Here is a 27,176-nt window from a genome sequence, read left to right as displayed (position 1 = left end):
GTCTGGGGTAAATACCTGGGGTGTGTCGTCTCCTGCCATAAAAATTTAGGACCCAGACACACACAGGGAGTTTAGGAGCAGAGGTTTAAGAAAGGCGAAAAGAAAGAGAAAGGAAAACAGCTCTCTGTCTAATGAGAGAGAAGGGACTTTGGAGAGGAAAAGGCCATTCAGTCACCTATGTCCGGATTTTATAGACTGGCTTGAGGAGGCAGTGTCTGATTTACGTAGGGCTCACAGATTGGGCTCACAGATTGGTTCCATCATATTGCCCGGGAATGCTGGATGCCCCACCCTCATCTTATTATGCAAATGAACTTTCCCCTTGGCCAGCACCATCTTATCTGCTCCTTACTGTACATGTGGCTGGCAGAGAAGGGAAGACCAGCTGCCATTCTGAACATGATTGGCACAACTGCTGGCATCTATGTCTGCAGCTCAATTTTACAGGCTGCTCTTTGTTAGAAGGGAAAATGGTTTGGGGCTGCTTTCCTTTCCTTTTCTTTTTTTTTTTTTTTTTTTTTTTTTTTTTGAGACAGAGTCTTGCTCGGTTGCCCAGGCTGGAGAGCAGTGGCCCGATCTCAGCTCACTGCAACTTCCGCCTCTGGGATTCAAGCAGTTCTCCCGCCTCAGCCTCCCAAGTAGCTGGAACTACAGACACACACTGCCATGCCTGGCTAATTTTTTTGTATTTTAGTAGACACAAGGTTTCACCGTGTTGCCCAGGCTGGTCTCAAACTCCTGAGCTCAGGCAATCTGCCCGCCTTGGCCTCCCAAAGTATTAGGATTACAGGTGTGAGCCACCAAGTTAAGAAGAAAACCTTACTGAGGACTTCAGTGCCCTCAATATCTGCATCAGTAATTTCTTCTTAATTCCTGTATCGTAGGCATGGTGAAAGGATACAGAAGCCAAGCTGAAAAAGTTCCCAATTGCCAAAATGAAAACCTTGAGCAACGAAATTATTTTTTTGGTCAACAACTTGGCCAAAACAATTATTGTAGTGGATTATAGGCCAGTGAATTAAGTATCTGAGTCCTTACTGATATAGTTAAATAAATAAGTGTAAAAAAGGTATCCCTCCTTATTTCAGCAAAATTCCAATTTTCAAATGTAGAAGAGGGAAATGGAAAAATCAGTGTTAGACAAACACAGTAATTGTTGCAAACAAAACCCACCAATGGATGCTAAAATTAATGGCAAAAGATTTGCATAGTTTCAAAGTATCCCTCCCCCACCCCCACACAGGATATTAATTAAAAGAGGAAAACGGGGGCGGGGGGGGGGAAGGAGGGATGGAAGAGAGGGAGAATTGGGAGGAATCCAGCAGATACCACTTTAATCAAATGATCGAAGTTTACAAAAACTAGTAATTTGTATACTAACATCTTATACACTCTCATGATACATTCTAAAGCACATCAATTCTGTGAAATTCTTAAAAACACACACAAACATAATCATAGTGGGTAAAGAGAGAAACAAATATGAATGAGAGAGGCAAGGAAAAATTCTAGTTAGAAGCTGGAGGTATAACGTGGCCTTTTGGCTAAGATCAAGTGTGGAAATTGGAGGTAACAGTATGAACTCACAATCTCTAAAAAAGAGATTTATATATAAATGTGTGTGTGTGTGTGTGTGCTTTCTTGCTCTGCCAGTCCAAAGAACCTAGGATGGATCGGTGATATCTCAGGAGTCAATAAGCACACCAAGTTCTCAGATCTTAGTTTCTAAACACCATTCCTCCTAAATGGAACCTCCAGGTTCTTTGGAGAAATGGCTGATTCCAGGGCTGAGGCACAAAAGGTACAAGATGAGTCTAGAATGTCTTCTTTTGCCAGAAAGCAAGCGCTCAAAACATGTTGGGAGCATAGCAAAAGGAACCAAATTTGAGGGGCTCCCTCAAGACCAATCTCAGACAATTTCAACAATGACATGAATAAATATAGTATTAATAGCAGATTATAATCCACTGAATAAAACAGAAATCTATGAGTCTACACTTAAAATACAAATAGATGATAGATGATTGATAGGTAGGTAGATAGGTGCAAATAAGAGGACAATTCCTTTCAGTAAAATGCTGAGAAAAGGAGAACATAGCAATATTTTTAAAACATCATTTTACAATCATCATAATAAAGACTGGATTGGGTGAGAATTATCAAGTATTGCTAAATCAGGGAAGGAAAAAGATGTTTGTAGGGGAGCAAAATACTCAAATCTAAAGCACTATCCCACAGATTGCCTATTTGTTGCAAGGGGGAAATATACAGTGAAGACACAGAACAACACTTTAACCAGGTGATCAAAATTAATAAGTGATGTATCCTTGTTAAGGTATCACATGTGAGATGAGGAACTTGTTGATGTTATCCCCAGTTGGGGATACATAACTGCAAGCTAATCATCAGAAATTCTCAAACCCAAACTGGAAAACATTCTACAAAAAACCCCACACATGAACACAAATTAATGACTATTTTTGTTAATGGACAACTGACCTTCATGGCAAACAAACATCATCTGAAGGCAGAGATCATCGATCACACTGATAATTTTAAGAGTTTGTTGTTTAAATGGATAATCCCTGCCTAGACCATGAGATGCTACGTCTCAGTGTCTTTATTCCTCTATGTTTCCCAACTCTGGTTCCAAAGAATAGTGAAGACACAAAGCATAATAGCTAGAAGAATAATGGATTTTTAAACTAGGTAAACAGAATGTTTATAAGTTATGTAATACTCCATAGTCTCATCTCAACCAAATTTTTCCAAAAGTAAACATTTTTTCAAAACTTTTTTGTAGGAAGATCCCTTGAAACAACTGCTATGAAATAAAAGAAGAAATGCTCCTGATTATCGTAAATACAAAATTGCATGCAGGATTGTGTTAAGACAATGCCAGGTTGGACTGCCAGAATGAGCCAACAGCGCGTTATGTGCTTCCCCCTGCAGAGAGCCTGTGAACGGACGTGCAGTCAGGGAGGTTTCACATCACCAAGATTCCTATCCCAGAAAAGCAGATGTTCATAGCTCTGGGAATGGAAAAGCAGATGTTCATAGCTCTCCCTAGTGTAGAGCCTACAAAAGGATGCATGAGGGGTGCCTGTCCATATGGATAAGATGGGGCTATAAATGCCCTCATCTTGCCATGGCTCTTACATGCCTCTTTAGGGTTAAGGCATACTCCCTTCTGAGAATTTCTGGTCTAACTGGTTGTCTAGCTTTACGTCCTGTTTCTATGGATTGTTTGTAACCAGTTTTTGCTGCAACTGTTACTGCTGATTAATATCTTGCTAATCGTAGCTTATGGAAAGACCGTGTTTCTGTTTTAAGGCTCTGTTAGAAACTACTGATGCACACACTGTATTATAAATTCTTATCTCTGTATACTATACTTCTGCATACAGATGTTATGTTAAAGAATTACTTCATCCCCATGTGACCATCTCACCTAATAATCAAATGACCCTAAATCCCTCACTAACCTACCCCTGCTCTCACTAAACTTAATAATAAATGCTGGTATATCCAGTGCATTGGTGGCACCATGCGACCAGAAGGTGGTGACCCCCTGGACACAGCTTTCACTATGTTGTGTGGGTCTATTATTTCTACACCTGCTGATCTGCCTGGGAGCAAAGAAAGAGCCCTGTTGCATTGTGGGCTGCTGGCCAGATCCCACAATACTTTTTAATGTATATAAAACTAAAAACAAAACAAAACACCTAGAATTTAGAATTAGAATTTAAAGAATCACTCCACATATACACTTACATACTAACTTTGGAAAGTCTTGTTTGCAGATATTCACAAGGAAAACCTCAAAAATAAGTTGAAGTAACAAAATTTATGAATACACTGTAGTTAGAACTCAACTTTATTGTTACAACCAATTTTTATTTACAGAATATAAATCTCTTCAAAAAGATACATTCCTTCATTTAATCAATGGTAAAAAGCCTTATTAACAGAAATAAAGCCTAAACATCACTTATATTTGAACTGAAAGACAAACAGCTTCATTAAAAGTTTATGAACACATAGTGAAAATGTATTTTTACTTAACCAGTTACATGAATGAGGCTGTTTTTAATTTTCTTCACTGCCAACCTCATTTTGCCCACAGAACGAATTTTACTTAAATTAACAGTAGTAAAAATGTAAAACTTAAATTTTAAACATGAAAATATGAAACAAAACCACAGGAAGTATCTTCATTACCAAACAGATTAACAAATTCTTAGACACTCAGATATTTTCTGAGGCATATCAAAACACCTACATCAAAAGTTGCATTCATTTAAGAGGTATCAATACATTTTCAGTGCTGAGACTATTTGTAGCACTTACATTATATACAAAGCAGCATTATACTACTATGCTTCACATTTGATAAACACGAATTTAAGCTTTATGCCACTATTTCCCAATTCAACATACAGCTAACGCAATGACAGTTACTCAATTTCATTCTTTTTCTTCTGAAACTGAATAAGGAAATTATCATTTAAGCACATGGAAAAATGGCCATGTCTTTTTCCTTTTAGTAACAGTATATTTTAAAACTCAAATACTTCATATCGTGGAAATCTGACCTAGCTGTACAAAGGCTCCTAAATACAGTACAGTCAAAAAGTTTCCTCTTTGCAGACTCAATTTACAGTCAATTTAGTACAGATAAATACCAGAAACTACTTCAGATTATTGGATAATAAGAATTTCAGTGTGTCACCACCTGTAATTAAGTAGCAGCACACCACAACCACAGCAAGTAAACACTAATCTTCTCCACTGCCTTTTTGGGGTCTTTTCCAGTTCCCAGTGGTATCCAGAGATACCACTGGGTTTCAACTTATCTCCGAAGGTTCCTTTATTATGAGTTTTGAAATTTAACTAATGCATCACCTACAATTCTGTCGGCCAGTTTTTTTCTTACCATTCACTAATTAGTTTCAAATACAATATGTAATGTTTTCAAATTTTTATAAACACAGGTGTTGTACTAAAATGATTAATGGCATTTGAAATAACACAAATTGGTAAGATGTGAACCAAAACAATGGGATTAAGAGTATTTTAGAAAGAAATTTTTTGATAACTAGAAAAGCTATAAGATTCACAATGAATACAGATACAATATTTTTAACTCTGCCCTTTTATTACATCAGTAGTATAGTAAATGCATTAAGTATAGAAGAGAAAGAAAATTTCAGGAGAGAAACCTACAAAAAACTTGAAGTTTGATGCATCAAACACAGAAGAGTTTACAGTTCTCATAAGCACTATCATAATTTTTTCCTATCCAAATAATTCAGGTCTTCATTCCATTTCAAATTATAATCCAGAAATGAAGATTTTCAGTGTAAAAAACTGTTCAGAAAAATCTAATTCATTATGTAATACATCTTATTAACTTCAGTCTTCAAGTATTCAAGTAATGCATACCCAAGTACTTCCTGTTACAGCAACACATTTACAGACTAAGCCTCAAACATGGGGAAAAATTCATTTAAAATAATTGATACACTTTTCTGTCCAACGACATCAAACCCAAGACATGACACTGGAATCACACAAGTGGTATATAAAAGTTAAAAATTTTAAAATAAGGTGGTTCAATATAACTAACAATGTCTTCTTTTCAAAACAAACTGATAACAGGTTATCTTAATATGTAACTAAATTCCCAGTAAAAGGACATACTGGAATCTAATGGACTAAAGAAAAAGCAGAGCAAATCAATTTTGAAAAATGAAGCTGCTTTACCACATACTTAAAATTATTTTTCCTCTGTGCATAATAATTACTAGCATTTGTTTTCTGCATAAAGTAGCACAAGTTGCTGTCAACAAGTTTCCTAGCATAAAGCATCGTAACTTTGTCTATCAACTGAATGACTGATTGATTAAAAGCTTAAGTCTGTATCACTTTGGAATGTTTATTAAAAGCAATTTAAAGCAGAAAATCGAAATGACAGTATTTTCACTTATATTATGAAGACAGGAATTCATAAAATGGTACAGAAGGCTTCTGTGTAATGTAAAAAAGAAATAACTATAATTTTAAAAGTGGAGGGTTCTAACTTTTAATTGAGAGTGTTTGGGGGAAACTTTTTTCTTTAAATCTGGAAGCTGTAGTAACATATATTTATGAAGTTAAATATTTTTAGTTCAGCAAAAATGGAAACAGTTGTCATTACAAGATTACTTATGTCTTTTCTGTCTTTTATGATCCTATCAGGATCAACTTTAAATTTAAAGAAGTCATTTGAGATATGCTTAAGTCGAAGTAAAGACTTATTATGTGTCTTGTTTCTGTATATATGGAACTTAGATTCACATCGGGATATATAAAATTTCAAGGTTTTTTTGTAGAAAAAAAATTAACCCTAAAAATAGGAAATTATTAAATTACATTTTTAATTTCCTTTAGCTTGGAATCATGAGTCAAAGAATGGAGCTCTATTCATATAACAGTGTACAAATTCACTGCTTCCAGGAATCTAACCTCACAAAACCTAACGGCTAACTAAAAAATAAAGAAAAGTCTTATTAAGCACTAAGAGGCTAAATAAATAAGTACTGACATTAACCAAAGCCGACAAACCCTATTTCCAGTTCCTGTGATCTCACTGTGCAGCCACAACTGTTGGCTATTTTTAGTCTAAAACCAACAAGCTGAATGATTTCCTTACAGAAAAATTTCTACAAAAGGGAAGAGAATGCAAAACAATACACAATGCAAGATACAATTCACACTAATTTACAAATTTTTATTTACATTATTTTATATACATTCCAGGCAGACCTACTTGATGAGTTTTGTGCTCATATTGATCTCAGATGATCATGTGTACTGTATGATTTACTACCACATCTCTTTTGATTTCCAGAATATGGTGGTAGCATGGGGTTAGTAGGAAAAAAAAATCACTGGTCAGGTGAGATCATACAAGTATGAAAGGGAAAAACTGAAAAAAATTGTGGAATTTTGCTTGTTAAAGCATCCAGGCCACTATGGTCTACTGACTAACATTGAATATACATGAATGCCACTTCTTACAGCCATTTTCATATTTACAAAATGAGCTTACTACTAGTTGAGTTATTAGGTAAGGCATTCAAGTTCCTCAGCTTAACATAAAAAGGCAACAGACATCTCAGCACACCACAGGACAAATTTTAGAGGGATGATTTTAGAGCACTTTGAGATTTACCCTTCTTTAGAATCCCTTAAGTGGTTGACATAAAAGGGAAGCAATTCTGAACCCTATTACTAGCCTGCACCACGATCCCAAAAACCTATACAGGAAGTAGGAGCATCACAACACCCAAAATCTAGCCAGAGTAAGGAAAATAGATTAAGTATCTTATTTTGTTCCCAAGATCCACTGCATATTCCCAGAGCTAAAGTGAGAGCCTTTATTCCTGGTTACATTCACTTCCCTATGAAACTCTCCAAAAAACTTACAATAGTGTGACAGCTAGTAGCTACGCACAGTCTATCAGCAATGGCTCAGTGAATCTCTATTCAAAATAGTTTGAAGAAAGAATATGGAGTAAGGTAGAAAAATTATCTTCTCTCCTCCCACAGTTCTACAAGATATATACTGTTGCACTTTAGAAGGCAGAAAGAAAAAAAAAAAATTCAAGGGTATTACACATTCTTTATCTGTTTTATGAAAATGTTCCAACCATAGACAAAAATTCCACCAAAAACAATTTTTCAAGTTCACACTAACATTATAAAAAGCTACTAGTTGTTTAATTGGTTCCATTCACTTAATCAACTAGGCAAAGTTCTATTGATCTTACAGTAATATGGTTTATAAAAACAAAAGTGAACATTTATAACATTGGGGAGGTAGAAACCAAATCTGGTCTAACACTGTTATAGATACAAACATGTTTTAAGATTCTATTTATGTAACTAGAATTTACCATTTAAAATGGCCTGTGTTTCTACTTACTTTATTAGCTTTAAAAATCTTGAGATAATCCAAGTATTTTAAAGCATTTGTCTGAGAATATTAAGTCATTTGGAATACATCAGACTCCTCAGAAGATTTCTCAGAGGATAAATTAGTAGTTGCATATTTTGAATATGCAGATCCAGTAAGCCAACTTTGTACATGGGCACTTATGTGACCGAAGTGCAAAGCTTGTCAGACTAATTTTCTAAGTACAGTTAACCATGACTGCCCAACTACAACAGCAGACTCCAAAACCTGAAGCCTATTTATCTATCTGAAAGATCTAACTTCTTTCCATACAATAATTACCTCCTCTTACCACCAAACTAAATTAAAAATACAGTTAAACAAAAACAAGAGAAATAAACAAAAGCCCTCCTGCCATGACTATTTTGCTTAATTCACATTTTGTCATCTGTCAGATTTTAAGTGTACAAGATCAATGCCCTAAGTGTTCCTTATTTAATTATATAACTGCCTCAACATATAACGCTGAACTTACATGTATCAAGTAATCATTTGCTATCATTCTAAAAACATAGAACCAAACTAAAACATGAAACTAAAATGTAAGGAATGAAACATGAAACTAAAACATGAAATTGAAATGCAAGGAATGACTCTGGATAGGTAAAAAATAATTAACCTAAACAATATTTTCTTATTTCCACATATGATAAACTTTGTATATTTATTTTAAAAATTAGCAATACTACTGACTAATAATCAAAAACATAAAGCATCTCTAAAAGTAAAAGAAAATTTTTGGTTAGAAAGAATTTGACACTGTAAAATTTTCAAAACTGAAAATAGTAACTTGATCATATTTAGCATTTGAAAACATTATTTAATACAGATTTTGGTAACATTAACTCATACTTATTCCAAGATTATATGGTAAATATTTATATTTATACTGCCAGACTACATAGAGAAATGGGGATTTAATTCTAAGTTATATTACCCCAAAAAGAAATACTTTCTAATATTGAATTCAACAAGATGTACCACCAACAGAGACAGTGAATGTATTTCACCTTCCTAAACAGATATTTTTATATGAAAATCCTAAACTATCTACATCAGTCAATGACTGGCATTTCAAGAGTAAATGATTCATTTTACTTACAATGCATCAAGATAAAAAGGTTACATTGAACAACTAGAATGTTTACTGAAATTAATATTAAAGTAAAACTGAAAACAATTTATCTGGGACATTTTCATTGCTTACACTCAACAAACATGAAAGAGAGAAAAACAGTCACAGAATCCTGTTAAGTTTATAATAAATAATTCACATAAAACATAGGTTAAATTATCAAAGAAATGCTTAAACTGACATCTTTATACCTTTTGCAGATTTAACACATTTCTAATCCACCACATACTGAGAGCAGTAGGTATATTTCTTGACATCATTCAGTCTATTTAAAAAATAGATTGATTGTTTAGAGGCATAATTTATAAAGCAAGATAACCAAATTAAATAACAGAATTTTAACTAATATTGGCTTTTTGGGATTTCTTAAGAAAAGATTCACAAGCATTGCTCAGCTACTGGAGAATAATTAAATCTCTTCTTTACTCAGGCACTTTTAATGCAGTAACCTCAGGCTTCATTTTAAAGTACTGGTTAAAACGAACAATTGCATACCTAGTGAGAAAGAGAACAACAAAAACATTAGTCAAAGCGGAAAAACTTGGTCCTTCCCTTATTTCCACTCAGTCCTCTAAGCTGGTTTTTTTAAAGTTTAAGATTTTCAAAGGACGTACTTTTAGTTTACTGCACCACCTACTGGACACTTTTCTAATCCTGTGAGCACTTAACAGCATATAGCAATTTCTTCACAGACCAATTACTAAATGTATGCAACTTTTATAATTGATTGCAAATAACTACAATATTCCTTGTGAATTCTAAATGTTAATCCAAACAAAAGCAGAAACCAATGTAATCCATATAATAAAATTTAACTCACCCAAGGAAATCAAACTCAATAGTGGAGTATTTGGCTTGAATCAAAGCCCACAATCCCCAAAAGAAATGAGAAGCCTTAAAAGAAGGAAAGAAAAATCAAAAATTATGATAATGAATTTCTCTGTAAAACACATATGAATTGCTAATTCTATCCTCTAAATCAACTCCATGCACCATACTTTCTTGCTGTTCTTTTTATATAGTGTCTAAAACCTAGATCATATTGAAGTCTACACCTGCTAGATGGCTACATATCACTTTCGTCAACACCAAAGGAGGATATGGTAAATTATAATCACTTGAAAAATAGAGGCCAGTTCCTGTGACCTGCTTTTTTATAAAGCAAAGTTTACTATTAGCACTGATACATGTTAGTGTTTTTAATGGTTATAATTGTTAACAGGCTTACACATTATATCAAAAGCCTTTGTTTCTTGACATAAAAATATAAACACAAAAAGAAAACCCAAATCTCACAAGCAATAAATATATTTAAATGTAAAAAATGTTCTAGGGGTGAAAAACATCTGAAAAGTATCTTATTGGCTTAATTCTGCATAACAGACTACAACATAAAGTAACACAACTTATGTCAGGAAAAATATGGGCTTTGGACTTACAGGGAAATTGAGTATGTAATTAGTAACTGTAAGATAATTATGTGTGCTTTACAATCTATTTTCAGTTGAACATGGAAATATTTTAAAATTTGAATAAGATTTCACTTCCCAAGAAACACTATATTCTAACTAGAAATATTCTAAGTAGAAAAAGTATTAAAGACAAGGTTTTTGTTTCAGCTAAATTCATTATAGCAACAGTAACAAAGGGGCTCTAACAAAAAAGTACTCAACAGCCATGACCTTGATATTTTTAAATACCAAGGTCAAGCAGCACAGTATACCAAAAAGAATTCTTAATTTGAATTACAAGATGTAGAGGTTCCAGTCCAGGCTCTGAGTACCTCTGCAACCTTTAATAAGTCACAAACTTTAGTGTCAGATCTATCATTTACGAGATGGGAATATTAGCCATTCTGTATTGATTGTTTTAAAGACTCAAGGAAATAATATATGTAAAAACAAATTTTCAACCTAAAGATCTCTATTTAAAAAGCACACTGCACTTTGGTTTTGGCTTCCCCCAAAAATATCATTAACTATTCAGCTCTTCAGGAGGCTGGTAATCACTAGAGCCCAGGAGTTCAAGGCTGCAGTGAGGAGCATGCCATTGCACTCCAGCCTGGGCAACACAGTGAGACCCTGTCTCTTAAAAAAAAAAAAAAAGAGCAAGAATATAATTTCTCATCTGATACAGGGATAGAAAAGAATAAACAATGTAGCAAAGACTAAAGAAGTAAAGTCACTTGCACATGAAGCATAATAGTTAAAAAAAAAAAAAAAAAAAGCTGGGCTCTGGTGTGTGGCTTTAAGCAGCAAACACGGTGCCTTTATTTCCTCATCTGTAAAATGTAGGTCATAATAGTGCCTATACCTGGCATATAACAAATATTCAATAGGATGCTAGCTATTCTTACTATATGAAACCAGAATGATTAAAAATGATAAAGATTTTCAAAAATGGTCTTCTATCTAAAAAAGTATACCGGGTATTGAGAAATGAAGTTACGAAATTAGAGAACTTTCTTCTTTTCAAAGTCTACATCAGAGGTTCTTAAAGTGGTCGATGAACCCATGGGAGGTTTCAGAGGCCCAAAATTACTTTCATAATTACACTGATATGTTACTTGCCTTTTTGACTGTGTTAACATTTGCACCAATGGTTCAAAAGCAGTGGAGGGTGAAGCTATTGCTGCCTTAAGTCAAGGCAGTCGTAGCAAATCACACTAGTATAACAGTTTTATTCTTCACCATCACACAATAACAGTAAAAAGCCACTAAAGAATGTCCTTTGTGAAACCATTAAAACTATTAATTTTATTAAATCTCTATCCTGAAATACATGTTCTAGTATTCTGTGGGAGGAAATAGGCAGTACATATAAAGCATGTCTACTGCATATCCAAAGTACAATGGTTGTCTCAGGAAAAACACTTAGGTAACTGACTTTTGAGTTGAATTTGTACATTTTTAATGCAACACCATTTTTACTTGAAAAAAAAATGACTAATATACAAACTAGAGTTATCAAACTAGAGTTATCAGACTTGGGTATTTGGCAGACATTTTCCCAACTATAAAAAAGATAACTTGTCATTTCAGTGAAAATAACTGACAGTATTTGTTGCCAATGATAAAATTCAAGTTTTCACCCTAAAATTAGAACATGAGAAAAGTTGTACATGATTCTGTGAGCTTAACAGCTTCTCAATATAGTACTGTAAGTTTTTCTGATGACACTGGTGGTGATATCAACACATGTGATCTTTAGCTATCTTATAATGAGATGTGTCAACATTTGGAAGATCTATACAACTCAATGAATCAATTATTTTCCAAATAACTAATAAGCTAAAATTACCAAATCACATACAGGTAAAAGAATCATTCAATCTGCAAGATAAACTAGTAGATCTTAATGTAATAGAGTAAAAAGTTAATTGATATGTTCAGATTATTCACAGCAACTAACCTTTAAAAAACTATCACTTGTTGAGTTTTGGTCTAGTATCAAAAAAGAATATCCACAATTATCTGAAAAGGCAAAATACTCCTCTTTTCCAGCATGCATGTGTGAAACTTTTTCTCATATACTTGAAATGAAACAATCCATCACAAAAGATGTAATGCAGAAGCAGATATGGGAATCCCGCTGTATTCTATTAAACCATACATTAAAGAAATTTGCAGAAGTGTAAAATAATGCCATTCTTCTCACTAAATTGTTTTTTGTTTTGAAAAACAGTTATTCTATTTATGGTATTTATGTTAATGTAATGAGTTTATTTTAAATATATATATATACACACACACTTAAATGTTTGAATTTTGACTTCTAATATGGTAAATACTGCTAATTAATTCACAAAGACAAAAGCTTGTAGAGGTCTTCAAAAAAATTTTAAGTGTGTAGAGGTCCTAAGATTGAAAACTTTGAGAACCACTAGTCTAAATCATCTTGCATATTTTACGTTGATATAAAATCACCTATAGATGGTATCCTAATCTCTTCTTTCTACTAAATTTATTCTGTAGTGGAAAAGAGTGAGAAATCAAGAATCATTCTGCATTTTAAAAACATACCAACTTAGCTCTTCTCACCATTGTCAAGCAGAAATGGTAACTATATTTCTCAATTAGTTTTTATTCATATACTTAAATAAATTAAATGATTCTACACTAAAGAAGCATTATCCATAAAACCTCACTGAAATCTCATTTGTGTAGGCAACCATTTTTATAGGGGGAAAAGTGATAAATTAATATATAACAGTGGATTCTAAATGGATGAGCAGCAAAGGCAGAAAACAGCCCATTCGTCATTTGCATCCCCCCAAAATATAAGTACACCCAAAAAAATAATAAATTCTGTAACTATACTATTTCTTTTACATTTGGAGGTTATGGATATGTAAGTCTCTCTGTTAAAAGGTATTTTAATTTCTAGACTACTCACCCCTGTTGCAAGAAATATTCAAAGCTTTATATGGTAAATAAATAACTAAAATAAATCCCAAGTGTGCATATAATGGGAAAAAAAAAAAAAGAGAAACTCCTCAAAGTCATTATGTATACTCTGTTGGGTTTTATAATGCACATACCTACTTTTGTTTGCCACCATCTCAACATTAAACAATCAATGGTAAGTGAAGTCTTATAATCTTTAGAAGTCTGTATCATGGTCCGAGCATTAAACATTTACTAACCATTTGTAATATTTCAAAACACGTATACCCTGATCTTATTATTCAGACCTGCTTTTCTTTTTATCAAGGCAGCTTCATAAACTATCTGAGGAGGAAACAGCACTTAAGACACATCCATAAGGAATAAGAGAAATCTGTAAAGGGATGCAGGGAAAAGGGCATTTCAGGTAGAAGGAATAAGCTTCTAAGTGCACAGACATGAAACATCATGGAGTATGCCGGCACAAAATGACTCTGCTAGGGCTGAAGTAGGAGGTGTGAAGTAGTGGGAAATAAGAGTTTGCAAATGCTGTCATCTGGATTTCATTCTGTAGGTCACAGGGAGCCATAAAATAGAAAAGTGATACAATCTAATTGACAAATTCTAATTACTATAAAATCACTTTCTTAATAAATAGGATAAATTAAAGACAGGAAAAACAACAACAACAAAAAACTGAAGGCAAAGAGACCAGCAAAGGTTAATGTTAGTAAGAGATTAAGTTCTCAATCAAAAGTCAAAAATAAAGGGAGAAGGGGATGAAATCAAGAACATTTTAGGAACCAAGAACAGAACTTGGAAGGGGAAGACCCAAATCAGAACACTAGGGAATACTACTAACATGTAAGAGGGCTGGGAGAAGAGGAGGAAAGAGGAGCCAGATTAAGAGATTGAGCAACACAGTACAAAAAGAGAATTTGTCACACGGCTTTAAAATGATGTATTCCCCCTCCCTGCAAGAATATGGCCAGGTGAGGTGGCTCACACCTGTAATCCCAACACTCAGGAAGGCCAAGGTGGGTGGATCATTTGAGGTCAGGAGTTCAAGACCAGCCTGGCTGATACGGTGAAATTCCGTCTCTACCAAAAACACAAAAATTAGCCAGGTGTGCCGGCAAACGCCTATAATCCCACCTACTGAGGCCAGGGAACTGCTTAAACCCAGGAGGTTGCAGTGAACCCAGATTGCGCCACTGCACTCGAGGTTGGGCGATAGAGACTCCATACCAGAGGGGAAAAAAAAAAAACAAACCCACAAATATGAGAATTATCAGATCCTGTATGTAAGAAAATGCAACTACTCCCATTCCCTAGGAAAATGCGAAGTCTTATCAGGCCCTATGATGGTTAATATTAGGTGTCAACTTGATTGGATTGAGGGATGCCTAGTTGGCTGGTAAAGTATTGTTTCTGGGTGTGTCTGTGAGGGTGTTGCCAGAGGAGACTGACATTTGAGTCTGTGGACTGGGAGAGGAAGACCCACCCTCAATGTGGGCTGGCATCATCCAATCGGCTGCCAGCCTGGCAAAAACAAAGCAGCAGAAGAAAGTCGGATAACTTTGCTTGCTGGGTTTTCTGGCTTCCTTCTTTTACCCCATGTTGGATGCTTCCTCCTGCTCCTCCTGCCCTTGGACATCAGAATCCAAGTTCTTCGGCATTTGGACGCTTGGACTTAGGCCAGTGGTTTGCCAGGGGGCTCTTGGGCCTTTGGCCACTGACTGAAGGCAGCACGGTCAGTTTTTCTGGTTTTGAGGCTTTCAAACTTGTACTGAGCCACTACTGGCTTCTTTCTTCCTCAGCATGCAGACAGCCTATTGTGAGACTTCACCTTGTGATCATGTGAGCCAAGTCTCCCTAATAAACTTCCTTTCACATATACATATACCCTATCAGTTCTGTCCCTCTGGAGAATGCTAATACAAATTCCATATGTGAGTGCTTGGGGTGAACTCCTTCTCCTCTTTGGAATGTTACATTACATTTTCTCAGACCCCATATGAGTAACTGACCTCAACTAGTGGACTTCAAAATGCATACAAACATAACAATATGACACTCTGAACACTTAGTCTGTGACAGGCTGCACTCTGTCAGCTACTTCTCCAAAAGCAGAGTTCAGGCCTCTCTATAGGCCTTGGAGCTCTGAAGTCTCATCATGACAACACTAACACTACCTTCGTGCGTCCAGGAACTTCAGGTGTCTTCATGGATCTCTCCTATGTTGGTCAAGCCCAAGAAACTAATCATAAAAAGGTATAGCTCAATCCTCTCCTGCTTTCATCCTAATTGGACTAGACTTTTAATAATTTGGAACTCACTCGTTATATAGTTAATGTACCTCATCTATTGAGTATATTCCCTGTGAGATTTGTTCGGGTTGTTCTTCCTCTCTTTAAGCATCGTGAACCTAAGGGGAAAAAATTATCTTTGTATGGCAATAAAGTGTGTAATTCATGAAACCAGACTTTGATAATTTCCTTATTTTCACCATACATAAAACTATTACAAAGTCAACGAGAGAACATTTTTTAAATCAATGGTAAATACTGCCAAATGTTACTGACAGATCAAGGAAGATAAGGACTGAAAAATTTACATTGGACTTAGCGATTATGTCATGATTGGTAAGCCTTACCTGATCTTCTTTTTATAGCAGCGAGAGAAAAGGCAGACTGCAGTGTCTGAGAAATGTATGAAGGACAAGGGAGTAAGATTGAGGGTTTCCTTTTATTTCACATTGCAATCACAATTACTGATTCCTTTAAACACTTGAGATGTGACAGGCACATACTTAATAGACAGTGGGAGGAAATTAAGAGTTGGTAAGAGAGGAAGGTAAACAGCTAGCTAAAAAGAAGCTACAGAAAGTCTTGAAAAAGAAAAGAAGATATGTCAAAAGAAGGTAGCAACAGAGGCCCTGATACAAGAAAGTTGTGACATCCCAGAAGGGCAGAAAAATCACACAACAGACGATCAGCAGAATTCTGATAAAATAAGAACAGGAATCGAAACAAAAACTGTCTTGATAAATAAAGGACTTTTCAAAATCTCCTTAAGCTGAGAATCAGCTTCAGCAAAGTCTCAGGAGAAAAAAAATCAATTTACAAAAATCACAAGCATTCCTATACACCAATAATAGACAGACAGAGAGCCAAATCCTAAGTGAACTCCCATTCACAATTGCTGCAAAGAGAATTAAATACCCAGGAATACAACATACAAGGGATGTGAAGGACCTCTTCAAGGAGAACTACAAATCACTGCTCAAGGAAATAAAAGAGGACACAAACAAATGGAAAACCATTCCATGCTCATGGATAGGAAGAATCAATATCGTGAAAATGCCAATATTGCCCAAAGTAATTTATAGATTCAATGCTATCTCCATCAAGCTTCCATTGCCTTTCTTCACAGAATTAGAGAAAACTACTTTAAATTTCATATGAAGTCAAAAAAGACCCTGAATAGCCAAGACAATCCTAAGCAAAAAGAACAAAGCTGGAGGCATCATGTTACCTGACTTCAAACTATACCACAAGGCTACAGTAACCAAAACAGCATGGTACTGCTACCAAAACAGATAAATAGATCAATGGAATGGAACAGAACCGAGGCCTCAGAAATAATACCACACATCTACAACCATCTTTGACAAACCTGAGAAAAACAAGCAATGGGGGGAAAATTCCCTATTTAATAAATGGTGTTGGGAAAACTGGCTAGCCTTATGCAGAAAACTGAAACTGGACCCCTTCCTTACACCTTATACAAAAATTAACTCAAGACGCATTAAAGACTTAAATGTAAGACCTAAAACCATAAAAACTCTAGAATAAAACCTAGACAATACCATTCAGGACATAGGCATGGGCAAAGACTTCATGACGACAAACACCAAAAGCAATGCCAACAAAAGCCAAAATAGACAAATGGTATCTAATTAAACTAAAGAGCTTCTGCACAGCAAAAGAAACTATCATCAGAGAGAACAGGCAACCTACAGAACGGGAGAAAATTTTTTGCAATCTATCCATCTGACAAAGGGCTAATATCCAGAATTTATGAAAAAAACAACCAAATTTACAAGCAAAAAAACAAACAACCCCATTAAAAAGTGGGCAAAGCATATGAACAGACACTTCTCAAAAGAAGATATTTATGCAGTCAACAAACATGAAAAAAAAGCTCATCATCACTAGTCATTAGAGAAATGCAAATCAAAACCACAATGAGACAGATACCATCTCACCCCAGTTAGAATGGTAATCATTAAAAAGTCAGGAAACAACAGATGCTGGAGAGGATGTGGAGAAACAGAAATGCTTTTACACTCTTGGTGGGAGTGTAAATTAGTTCAACCATTGTGGAACACAGTGTGGCGATTCCTCAAGGATCCAGAACCAGAAATACCAATTGACCTAGCAATCCCATTACTGAGTATATACCCAAAGGATTATAAATCATACTACTATAAAGACATATGCACACATATGTTTACTGAGGCACTGTTCACAATAGCAAAGACTTGGAACCAACCCAAATGCCCATCAATGATAGACTGGATAAAGAAAATGTGGCACACATATACCATGGAATACTATGCAGCCATCAAAAAGGATGAGTTCATGTCCTTTGCAGGGACATGGATGAAGCTGGAAACTATCATTCTCAGCAAACTAACACAGGAACAGAAAACCAAACACCACATGGTCTCACTCATAAGTGGGAGTTGAATAATGAGAACACATGGACACAGGGAGGGGAACATCACACACCGGAGCCTGCTGGGGGTAGGGGGCTGGGAGAGGAATAGCATTAGGAGAAATACCTAATGTAGATGACGAGTTGATGGGTGCAGTAAACCACCATGGCACATGTACACCTATGTAACAAACCTGCACATTCTGCACATGTACCCCAGAACTTGAAGTATAATAATAAAAAAAATTGAAAAAAAAATGAAATAAATAAATAAAGGGCCTTTAATGTTTCTTAATGAGGAAGAACTGGGAATTGGTATCAGAATCTATATGCTCTTATGGAAAAACTAAGTATATGCAAATTCAAAGGATATGTTCAATTATTCAGAAATGTTTGATACTGAAGTTTTATGTCTCTATCAATTGTCCTTTATCTTTTTTCAATCAGACCTTCTACTGAATGCATGACATTTATTAATATATCTGTTGTATATTTCATGAAGATATTCTTTTCATTTTAAATCAGAGTAAGTTTCCTTCTAATTCCAATTTACTAATAATTTTACACCAAAATGGGTGTTATGGCTGGGCATAGGGCTTACGCTTGTAGTCCCAATACTTTGGGAGTCTGAGGCTGGAGGACTGCTTGAGGCCAGGAGTTCAAGACCAGCCTAAGCAACAGAGCAACACCTTGTCTCTCCAAAAAGTTTAAAAAATCAGCCAGGCATGGTGGCGTGCACCTATAGTCCTAGCTACTTGGAAGGCTGAGTTGGGAGGATCCCTTGTGCTCAGGAGTTTGAGGTTGCAGTGAACTATGACCATACCACTGCATTCCAGCCTGGGTGACAAACACCTTGTATCCAATAAAAAATAGGCCTGGCATGGTGGCTCATGCCTGTAATCCCAGCACTTTGGGAGGCTGAGCCGGGGAAAATCACTTAGGCCCAGGAGTTCAAGACCAGCCTGTGCAATATAGACAGACCTCATCTCCACAAAAAAACTAAAAAATTAGCCAGGTATGGTGGCGCTTGCTACTCAGAAGGCTCAAGTGGGAGGATTGCTTAAGCCCGGGAGGTTGAGGCTGCAATGACCTGTGATCACATCACTATACTCCAGGCCTGGATGATAGAGCAAAGACTGTCTCAAAATAAAAATAAAAGTAAGTAAATATTAAAATAAAATCAATTTTAAAAGAAATGACTGTCAAATTTTACCAGTAAAAGAGTTATTCTGTACATCTTATTTGGCCTTCTAAATTATAAGCATTTTGAAAGAATGCATTTTTTTAAATTCTTCCAATCCACCTCACCTAGAATAACAATAAGTACTTAGTATCTGATTAATGAATCAGAAGTACAGGTATTTTTCAATGCCATGTACAGATACAGTCACAGTATCCCCCCAAAATGTTAAATGTCATCAAAAGTTTGCAGGGAAATCCAAATCAGCTTTCTAACAGCAAACAGTGGGACTGATGACTAAGAATTGATGAGCTATGTGTACTTTACATGGAAATTAATTCAATGAATAAATGGAATATTAGGTTTATTCTGAAGCTCATTAAGTAACCTAAAGAGAAAGAAAGGCCTACATTCTCTAAGATCATGCTTAAATACAATAAATAGAAACAGCAGACATCCTAGGACCAGCTGTAGAGCATGTCATTAATTGACCCAGTAGCTGTACCGAAAATAGATATAAGAACAGCAGGTAAAGGAACATTTCAGGACACTCTCTTACTTGGGATGTATTCTGAGTAACTCTGGTCATATGGTACTTTTAAGACTATAAAAATGGTATACTTGTATACCACCACTAGGGTCTATCTGTACAGACAACATAACAAATATTTCCCGTGTCAACTGTACAAAATTATATTAAAACTGAAAAGCAGCAGCTAAAATAGCTTTGGCTTATTATTCCATTTAATTATCTAACACTTTAGTTGAAAGATCATTCTAATGTATCATATTGTTCTCAAAAGATAATTTAATGAGCTAATTTTTAAAATATAAATGCATGTAAAGAGAAGTAGGTCTTAATAATAAAGCTTTAAGACACCAATAAAACTGGAAATAACTGCTTATCAAATGAAGGTCAAGAAGATAAAACACTGGATAAGTTATAAAAAACATAATCCTACTGGTTCTTCCAACCTACTTTTATCACATAAGATCTAACTATAAAATGTGTCGTGGAAAAGCTCCTTTCCTGTAAAATCTGACTTTGATGTAAAGAAAGGAATAGACTAAGAAATTGTTTTATGCATCAATCTTAACCCTAATAAGAATCTACTCATTAAACAAATAATTACTGAGTACCTACCATATGGCCAGGCATTGCTCTAGGGGATAGGGATATAGTAGGAAATGAAACAAAATTGTCTTAAAAGCAATGCAATGGGGTAATGCCTACTGTAAATGGTCATGTATTTTCACTATTTTGAACAAAAATTCACAAAACTTAAAATAGGAAATTGTCTAAGATGACAAAAATGTAGAGGCATTTTAAATTACAGTAAGAACCGTTCATTAATTCTGTACATTTGAACTTACCAATGCAAACTGATTGACTTGAATGAAGAGTATTTCTACCTCCTTTTCAGTAACTTCAGTCCCAAAGCCCTTAAATTCTTTGTAGGCTTCAAGGTAAGCACGCAGCCACTGGCTCTGGAGTTCTCTATCTGGATACAGACTATAGTCTACATCACTTACACCTTTAGAAGAAAAAAAAAAATACACTGAACATTTTTAAAACATAAACTCTTCTGCATACCTTAATAATCCCTAAAACCACCATTTTTTCATAAAAAAATGAAAAGTTCCATTTTGACTAGAATCGTACACGTTAAGTAAATAGCATTTATTCAAATAATAAACCAATCATTCTATATTTCAGCTTAAACGCTAAGGCACATTACTATTGATCACCAAATCAATTCTCATAGCTTCAATTTTTCCTCAAAATATGTAGCTAGAACCAGCTGCATCACAAACCCAAAATATGCATTTTAGGAAGCAACCCAGGAAATTCTTAAGCATGCCGACATTTGGAGAACCACCTCAAAGTGTGGCTATAAAACTTTTTAAAACATGACTCATGGTAAGAATACTTTTTTTTTTTCCTGGAGACAGAATCTTGTTCTGTCGCCCAGGCTGGAGTGCACTGGCGTGATTTCAGTTCACTGCAACCAAGAATACATTTTGTTTGAGACCTTATACATATAACCAGCTGATACTAAATTTCACACAACAGTATTTACCCCAACAACATTTTCCAACTCTGATACTGTGTTTCTCTTTCCCATTCCTTGTTTTGAAAAAAAAAAAAAAAAAAAAAAAAGTCATTACCCCAAAAATTTAATTTCATGATCTGTAGTTTGGAAAATACTAACCTAGAAGACAAAGTTCATACTATTTTCCTTAGCGTCCAAGGTTCTTTATAAGTTGGTCTAAATCTACCTCACTAGTACAATAACTTTCTAGGCTCCTTCATGAATTTTATATCCTATAAAAGTAGTTTTGTCCCCTTTCCTTCTCTTTCGTTTGCACATCCAAATTCCACCTAACTCACAAGGTTTAGTTCCCTTTTTTTGCTCACGAAATCATTAGAAGATCACTAGAGTTTTCTATTTCATATCCACGGCAATGACTGTCTATATTAGTAATATGGTAATGTTTCATTATATGTACAGCTAGTTCCCTTTCCATAGATGAGATACATAAAAATATGTACAGCTTATATGTATATGATAAGCTTGGTAGTCCAAAACAACTGGAAACATCAAATTAAAATTTTTTCCCAGAGTATTTCCCAGTCTGGTAATCTGAAGTATATAAAAATACGTAAATACATAAACTTACACAAATATAAATTCAACAATAAAAAATTCCTACTAGGTATAAACCATTCAGGGGTATGTTCTAATCTTTAGCTTTTAGAGCATTTCATATTTCTAAATAAAGAGTGATAAAATGGATTTTAAATTATTTCCACTTACACTTAAAAAACTAGTAATTTTAATTTAAGTAATTATAGATTAATAGGGGTAAAAATGACCAACTTTTCAATATTCATAGCCAAAGACAAAAAAAGGTTATTGAGTTTTTTAGTGAACCAACATTCCAAAAGCCCCAGTTTACACTGGAAACAGCAAAGGCTTTTTAAATGCTTAAAAATTAGCTTCAAATCTTAGTTCTCTGTATTTTACTGTGACATTGGTGAGTTTCTTTTTGATATGTAAACTGGGAATATTAGCTTGTAGGGCTGTTGTGGAGAAAAAAATGAGGTAAGATTTATGAAGCACCTTATACTATATCTGGTCTCAACAGAAGCCACAATCATTATCTTTCTGCTATTACTTTCTGATGGCAATTAAGGAAGAAATTTTGGTCATCTCTGCTTTCCTCCAGTGATAAACAAAAGCAAAGAAAAACGGTCAACAACACTTGGGAAAATGTTGCTCCTGCTCCCAGTTTATTTGCTTTAAAAAAAGAATAAAATATTCTGCAAATACCACTTCAAAGCTAAATAAGTTACTCTATCAGTTATACCTGCAAATTCATTGAAATGATTTCCAATGTCATATGCCAGGTAGTTGTATCCAGAATATTCATAATCAATGAACTGTACATCACCTATGTGAGACACAAAAACAAAGACATTAAGAAATCACATATAAGATCAGAAAATCCCTATGCTATTTGTAATTAAATAGCTTCCAATATTTTGTCTCATTGTACGTGCTTGATTACATGCACTTCTGAGACAATACAGGGTAAGGCTGTGAATTTTATGGCAATGAGCTTTACAAAATTCAAATTATTTCTCTTGGTCAACAGCTTCTTTGTAAAAACTAATGTCCACTTTTTTAAAGAAAAATGAAAAGACAGTCATTCTCCAAGTTTAAACAAAACCAAAATACATCTTTCGCCACATGGGGGCACCAGTTACTTAAAAATTCAAGTATAATTAGAAACAAAATTTTTATCTTTGAAAATTGCTAATAATCTGTGTAATTTTAACAAAAACTTTATCTATGATACTCCAAGAGTAAACTGACAAGCTTATCTACATATGGAAATAAAATATAAACTTTTCAAGACCTGAATTCTGTAAATCTTGCAATAATGCTATAATACTTGCTGAGCAAATTAAGTAAGATCACTAACAAGAAGTTAGCTGCTATCATATGCTTACATTTTCCTGTAATACTACCTAAGGTTTCCATATCTGAGCAGCATTAAGGTGGTGGTTTTATCTTATAAAAAAGCAAAAGTATGGTTTCTGTTAACGTTTATAAATGTGAGAAATTTTTACATAAGCTAAATAGATGCCTATTCTAAATTACTGCTACGTATATAGGCATGTCATTATAGCTCTCCAAAGATAATCTAGTTCTTTTATACTACTATTCAGGAACTTTTAACTTTTGAGTAATATTATAAAGGATTTGCCTTAACAAAGATATAGGTCCTATATTCAAAAGAAAAAGCAAAAGAGACAGAGAGAAACCTTAAAAAAAAAAAAAAATCAATGTGGGTCACTGTCTTCACCAGGGATCACAAACTCAAAGGCTTACAGGGGTGTGGAGTTAAAATGGATATATGAACAGAGATGGCTGTAAGAATATAGAAAATGTTTAACACCTGCATAGTTACACTGTCTTTTAATCATCAGGCTTAGGTAGGAGAACAAATTCCTGGTCTTGACACATTGTTATTTATTTCCCACATAAAAACAGCTTTTGAATTATAGTATCTTGATATACATTTGTAAGTTTAATTTTGGGAAGTATTTGATCATATTCAAACACAAAGAAAAACAAAATTATATGACAAAAAATGTCATGGCAAATTGTGTTTTACATAAAAGCAAATATTTTTAATATAATTGTATTTAATACGTAATTCTAAACTTGTATAAATAAGTCACATCAGAATAAAATAAGTGAGAATAATCAAAGTTATAACCCAGTTATTAAAATGTAATGTGTATTATAATAATAAATATAAGATTTACAAATATTGGTGACAATAAATCACGGCAATTCAACTACCTCAAGTATTATATATTTTTTTCTCTTTTTGTTTTTTGTAGAGACGGGGGTCTTGCTATGTTGCCCAGGCTGGTATTGAACTCCTGGCCTGAAGTGATCCTCCTGTCTGTATACCTGAATTCACAGAACATTACTCCACAAGTCTTAGAGTTAACCAAATCACTTTACTAAACTGCAGAATGGGAAGTAGAAACATGTTTTGAAGTTTCTTTTCTAGGAATCATTGGGAGTAGGAGAGTGAAGACAACCATCATGATAAAATACTCACAGGCATGAAAATAAAATGAAATAAAACCATGAAGAAATCTCATTTTCAAAACTAATGACCAGGGAAATTACAAATGTCATATGAAAAGGAGATACTAAGTAGTAAACTGTGATCCAAATTAAAATATGCCTAGAGAGAAAAAATATATATGTAAATAATGCATGCAGGGAAGGATGACTGGAAATAAACCAAAATGTTTAAACTATTAACAGGTGATAGACAAGTGACTTTTTTTCTTTTATTTTTGTTATTTTAAAATTTATGTACAATAAGTAATAGAAATAAATTAGAGGAAAAATGTTATTTTAGAAGAGAAAAAGATGAATTCCCTATATAAAACTATCAGTAAAAAGACTGAAACCAATGATTTCGGAGACATCTATCCACCAGACTTCAGAAACTCAGGATACAAGATTTACTAAGTTGTACAACTGAGCTAACCTAACAGTTTTAATATGTAATTTTTAAAATCTGCAGCTGTTGATAGCTTTAGCTCTCTAAAAACAAATTCTTGTAGAGCTCATATTAACTGTTACATGCCAATAAAAATACACAGCCCAGTCCTGAGGCTTACTTTTGCCACATAAACATAAGCTTCAATTTCAATTTTCAAAATTATATTTAGAATTTGGCAAATACAGTTAAAATGGCAGGTAAAACATGCCTGCTTGTAGAGTAAATACAATTTAATTAAAGCATAGCACATTTTAACAAAAGTTAAAATCTGTTTCACTATGAAAATTTTAGCAATGACTTTTTGTAGTAACATTAATTAATTAAAACTAGCCTTTATTTTTAAATGCTATGTTGAGTTTATAAATAATGAAATTTTAAAAATAAGAAAATGAAGCTAACAAGATACAGATGAGGCTGTTACCAGGCTCCGTGCATGTGAACAAGTGATGCGATAAACCTCCAGTCAGTGCGTTTAAGAAGCACGGGGTGCGCCGCCACATGGCAGCAACAATGGCATACCTAATCTGTAGCAGATGAAGAAAATTTGGCAAACTCACATTGTACAAGACACAAAGCTTAAAAGGAAAAAAATTTTTAAAAAAAAATCTGCATTAGCTATTCTTTTTCAAACTATTGCAAACAAAGTGGAACTCAACCTTAAATTTAATCTTCTGCAACAAAGTAAAATTTAAAAAGCCAACTTCCTGTAGTTAGGGTGCCAGAAAAATCAAATTACTGGAAAATGCTTTCCTAACAACAGAAAATACACTTTTTCCTTCTATAAAGTTAACTTCTGATTTCTAAAATTTCCCTTTATTTAAATGAATATCCACATCAGCAATAAAAATTAACTAGCTCATATAGCATGATCATCTTGTCAGTTCTTTAAGACATGAATTTTTAATTGGGGTTTCAAGGATGAAAAGACAATTAGAATATTCCCTAAAATTTTATGTGTATGTGCACTTTCTTAGGAGGATATTCTCAATTTTTCAGATTCTCAAGGGACCCTTGACCTTTAAAAAGTACAGAACTACTACTTTAAGACCTAAGAGTGTTATTTTAGTTATTTTTATATAATTATCACAACGACAAGCACATAATGGGTAAAGTATATAATTAATGGATAAAACTACAATTTGAATTTTCCAAACCTACATTTTTGTCTTTTATTACTTTATTTCTTGCATATCTTTATCAGGGTAATCAAATCCCCACACTACTGGTTAAACTGTTCAAATCTTAGTAAAAGACTGAAAACAGTCTGCCAATTTTTAAGGTACTTTAAAACCAAAAAATAATAACGTATTACCTAAAGCTGTCTAATTATCACATGACATGTTTGTCTGAATTCCTTTATTTTGTTGTTAGGAGAAAGGAATAAAAATGAAAAGCAAAACAGTCAATATGAGAACCTGAAAAATCTTTCCAACTCACCCTACTTGCTCTGCAATGTTAGGCAGGTTCAAAGAGAACACTACAAAAAGCAACTATAATCCTAATGTTAGCAAAATGTTTTCTGTCTTATACAGGAAAAGGGAGTATTCTAGTCTGAAACACTTTCCCTGCAATCCTCATGCTGGTGTCCTGTGGTACTCTGTACCCCTTCACCGGGGCACTCATCATTCTAAACGTAGGTATCTGTTCAGTGATTGGACTCCTCCACTACACGATACACAGCCTCCTGGAGGGGCAGTAGGGTCCCTTTCCTCTTTCATCATGCAATCCACAGAGCAATCCCTAGGACACAGGAAATATTTAAATGCTAGTGGAAAAAATGGAAGTTTTGCAGAAAATGCTGACACACAATAACACACTTGCTGGGGGAGGGGGAAAGACAAAAAAGCATGGAAAACTAAAGAAAAAAGTGTGGTGTTTCTGACATTTTTATTCAAGTACAAGACTGAACACAGTGGGCCAGAATGCATGAATGAAAAAACAAACAAACAAACTAGTACCTATATTAGGTCCCTCTTTCTTAATAGCTGCAGGTTTTTACAGTTCATTTAAGGTTTTTATTATCTGACTTACATTTTATTTTCTGCTAACTAGTGGACGAGAATACAAATTAAAGCAGAGTTAAAGATTAAACTACATTTAGAAACACCACCCTAGAAAACACAGTTTACCAAACACAAAAATCAATTTGTATTT

General features: G+C 34.3%; 1 protein-coding gene across 1 annotated transcript in view; it reads right to left on the bottom strand.

Annotated features, from left to right (window-relative positions):
• Window positions 1-3,859: 3,859 nt before the first annotated feature.
• The window catches only part of ETNK1 (ethanolamine kinase 1), a 63,954-nt gene continuing 40,637 nt past the window's right edge, over window positions 3,860-27,176 (bottom strand). The window contains exons 5-8 of the mRNA XM_023209072.2: window positions 22,794-22,877; window positions 20,796-20,956; window positions 9,955-10,028; window positions 3,860-9,629 (exon numbers count right to left, since the gene is read on the bottom strand). Of these exons, the coding sequence (XP_023064840.1) occupies window positions 9,557-9,629; window positions 9,955-10,028; window positions 20,796-20,956; window positions 22,794-22,877 (392 nt within the window). The 3' untranslated portion in view covers window positions 3,860-9,556. The remainder of the gene's footprint in view (window positions 9,630-9,954; window positions 10,029-20,795; window positions 20,957-22,793; window positions 22,878-27,176) is intronic.

This window comes from Piliocolobus tephrosceles, chromosome 10 (genome assembly GCF_002776525.5).
Source record: "Piliocolobus tephrosceles isolate RC106 chromosome 10, ASM277652v3, whole genome shotgun sequence".
Lineage (NCBI taxonomy): Eukaryota > Metazoa > Chordata > Mammalia > Primates > Cercopithecidae > Piliocolobus > Piliocolobus tephrosceles.
This window is presented reverse-complemented; position numbering and strand designations above follow the sequence as displayed.